Source organism: Carlito syrichta, unplaced genomic scaffold, assembly GCF_000164805.1.
Source record: "Carlito syrichta isolate Samal-C Ts95f unplaced genomic scaffold, Tarsius_syrichta-2.0.1 Scaffold305884, whole genome shotgun sequence".
Classification (NCBI taxonomy): Eukaryota; Metazoa; Chordata; class Mammalia; order Primates; family Tarsiidae; genus Carlito; species Carlito syrichta.
The window spans coordinates 132497-135386 of record NW_007249980.1 but is presented as its reverse complement, the minus strand read 5'-3'; the positions used below and the strand labels follow the sequence as shown (position 1 = coordinate 135386).

The 2890-nt window shown below is 46.2% G+C and overlaps 1 protein-coding gene across 1 annotated transcript; it reads left to right on the top strand.

Moving 5' to 3' along the window:
• The first annotated feature begins 1241 nt into the window (after positions 1–1241).
• On the top strand, positions 1242–1469 carry LOC110596061 (cytochrome c oxidase subunit 6C-like). Its single transcript, XM_021714945.1, has one exon. The coding sequence runs from the start codon at positions 1242–1244 to the stop codon at positions 1467–1469; it is 228 nt and encodes a 75-aa protein (XP_021570620.1).
• Positions 1470–2890: the final 1421 nt, after the last annotated feature.

Here is a 2890-nt window from a genome sequence, read left to right as displayed (position 1 = left end):
GGGGAGGCGGGCTCGCTCTGCGGGTCGGAACTGGCTTCGGCGTTCCTTTCTCGGGAGAAACGAAAACGAACCGCTGGTGACGCCGGCTTGAAACGCGGGTCGGTGCGGGAGGCGCAAACGCCCATTCGGAGCCGGCGTGTGTGTTTTCTCCTGGCTTCTCCCTGGATTAAGCCCGACAAGGACCAAAGGTTTCTGAACCGGCAGAGACAAAACGGAGACAAATGCGTCAGCATCTATGAGTGAAGGGGTAGCTGGGCATTGGGCACGACTGTATTTAGGGTTTTTACAAGTTCCATGGGGTAATGAAGGTTGGCCACGCTCTGGTGATGAGTTTTTAGATTGGGAAGGGGAGAATGTATGTCGGATCTGAGATTTTGCCACGCCTCTGCTGCTCCCAGTGCCCTGGGCACCCGGGAGTGATGGCCCCGCCGCACCCTGAAATCACCCGGCAGACTGCAGTCTGAGCCGAGGCGCTCCGAGAGTTAACCCTGTGGAGCCATCAGGTGCGTTCTGCCTGGCTGTCACACGCCCTTACCTGGGGGCAGATGGGCAAGAAAGTGGAGCTAATACGACCACCATGTTACAAATATCTCAGTGTCAGTGACTTCGGAGTGTATTAGTGCTTGCACATGCATTGTAAGATTTGATACATAAAATTACCCTGGGGTAAGACAGGTTTTGTTACTTATTGTCTTCATTGCATGCAGGAGGAAAAGGAGAACCGAGAGGTTCATGACTTACCTAAGGCCATTCAAGCTAGTGACTAGCAGGACCTGGACTCACCCCGGGTCTTTGACTTCAGATTTCTGCTCCCTCCAAGAAATGCAGGCTGAACCGAAGGTGATGAAGCTCCATAAGCAGACCACAGAAACAGCCAGATCACTTTCTCCTAGATTCGCCTGAAAAAGTTCAGCCATCATTGATTTCAATGTTCTTCCCCCCAAGAACCAGGGCAGGACTCTTCAAGTTAAGGGCTAATACCTCCTTCAGGCTTGTAATATAGATTAAATTAAATAACATAGACACTGCCCGATATATAATAGGTGCTCAATAAATGATCATTTCCTCCTTCAGAGTGAATGATGTCATAGTAACTCGGAATTCTTGAGAAATAATGAAAAATTGGGGAAAATACATGCTCATATGTTTATTGTAAGATTATTTATGGCTTTGCATTTCTCCATCATTCAGGAAGGACGTTGGTGTTGAGGTTGACACACCTGTCGAGGACAGTAACTACCATGGCTTCCGGTGCTTTGATGAAACCTCAGATGCATGGCCTTCTGGTCAAACATCTGAGGTTTCATATTGTTGGAGCATTCATTGTATCCCTGGGGGTTGCAGCTTTCTATAAATTTGTTGTGGCTGAACCAAGAAAAAAGACATATGCAGATTCCTACAGAAATTATGATTCCATGAAAGATTTTGAGGAGATGAGGAAGGCTGGTATCTTTCAGAGTGCAAAGTGATTTGAGAATATAAAGAATTTCTTTGGGTTGAATTTCATGGAAGTCTGTCAGTGAGCTGTGCTCCTGAACTATGAAGCATGCTATGTGGGCTAAGCAGTAGTTTCTCTTGATAAATCAACAATTAACAAATACTTCAAACAGTAAAAAAAAAAAAAAATTTTTACTTGAGTCTTACTCTGTTGCCCAGGCTCGAGTGCAGTGGCATGCTCATGGCCACCGCATCCTCGACCTGCTGGGCTCTGGCGATCCTTCCACCTCAGCCTTCCAAGTAGCTGGAACTACAGGAACAAGCAACCACTACCAGCTAATTTTTTTTCTTTTTCTTTTCTTTTCTTTTCTTTTGTTTTTTGGTGGTAGAGGCAGGGTCTCACCAAGTTGCCCAGGTTGGTTTCCAACCAGTGGGCTCAGGCAATCCTCTCACCTCGGCCCCCTAAAGTGCTAGGATTATAGATGTGAGCCACCGTGCCCACCCAAAAAAGATTATTTGTAATTATAGGTAGTTAACTGTCGAGCCAGTGAAAACTGAATTTGAGGATCCCTCACTTTCACAGGTCCCTTCCAAAATCCAGGAGAGGGGTCCTAACAATGTGTTCACATGGTCCTATTTACAAAACAAAGAAAATGTTGTATTCTTTTCCTGTATAATTTTATTTTTGTCCCGCCATAAGAAATGACCCAGAGACAACGGATGAGACATAAACTTTATTCGAGAATTTAGAGGGAGGTCAGACGGACAGGAAAAAATCGCTCCTGATTGTAAAAGGCACACAAGTTATAGCATAACTTTTTTTTTTAATAGTATAACATTTTAAACAGGGCAGAGTGCAGGGTTAAGCTGAAAAGGGTAGTTTTTAGTACGCAGGCGCAGTATGAGAATGCACTTATATGTATGTCCCTTGTATACAAAATGGCGTTGAATTTTTGGGACTTGAATCTTGTACAATTTTGCATAATTGTAGGGCGACACACACACACAGTGACTACACGAGCACACCCTAGGGGTGGGATTTTTAGGATTATAGTGAACTAAAGGTAACCAAAAGTTACGGGCATTGATCTAGGTGTGCCTAATCTGATATGAACCAGCCCTGGGGGCCACAAAGACATGCACAAGAACATTCACTCTGCATACCTGCAAGAGGTGGTTGGAGGGTACAGACCACACTTGGCCCATGGCCTCAGCATGACCTATGTGATCAGGCATGGAGCGTGAGGGGAAGAGGACATCTGGGGTTGGCCACTCCTAGGACCCCTACCCAAGCTCCAGCCCCCCTGCTTGGGGCCATATTCAGGATGTGCTCGTGTTGTCACTGAGTGTGTGTCGCCCTACAATTATGCAAAATTGTACAAGATTCAAATCCCAAGCCGGGTTCGGTGACTCAGTCTGTAATCCCAGCGCTTTGGGAGGCCGAGGTGAGTGG

Bases quoted from the DNA above. Each gene is read 5' to 3' on its own strand.
- LOC110596061 (XM_021714945.1), top strand. From the start codon at position 1,242: ATGGCTTCCGGTGCTTTGATGAAACCTCAGATGCATGGCCTTCTGGTC.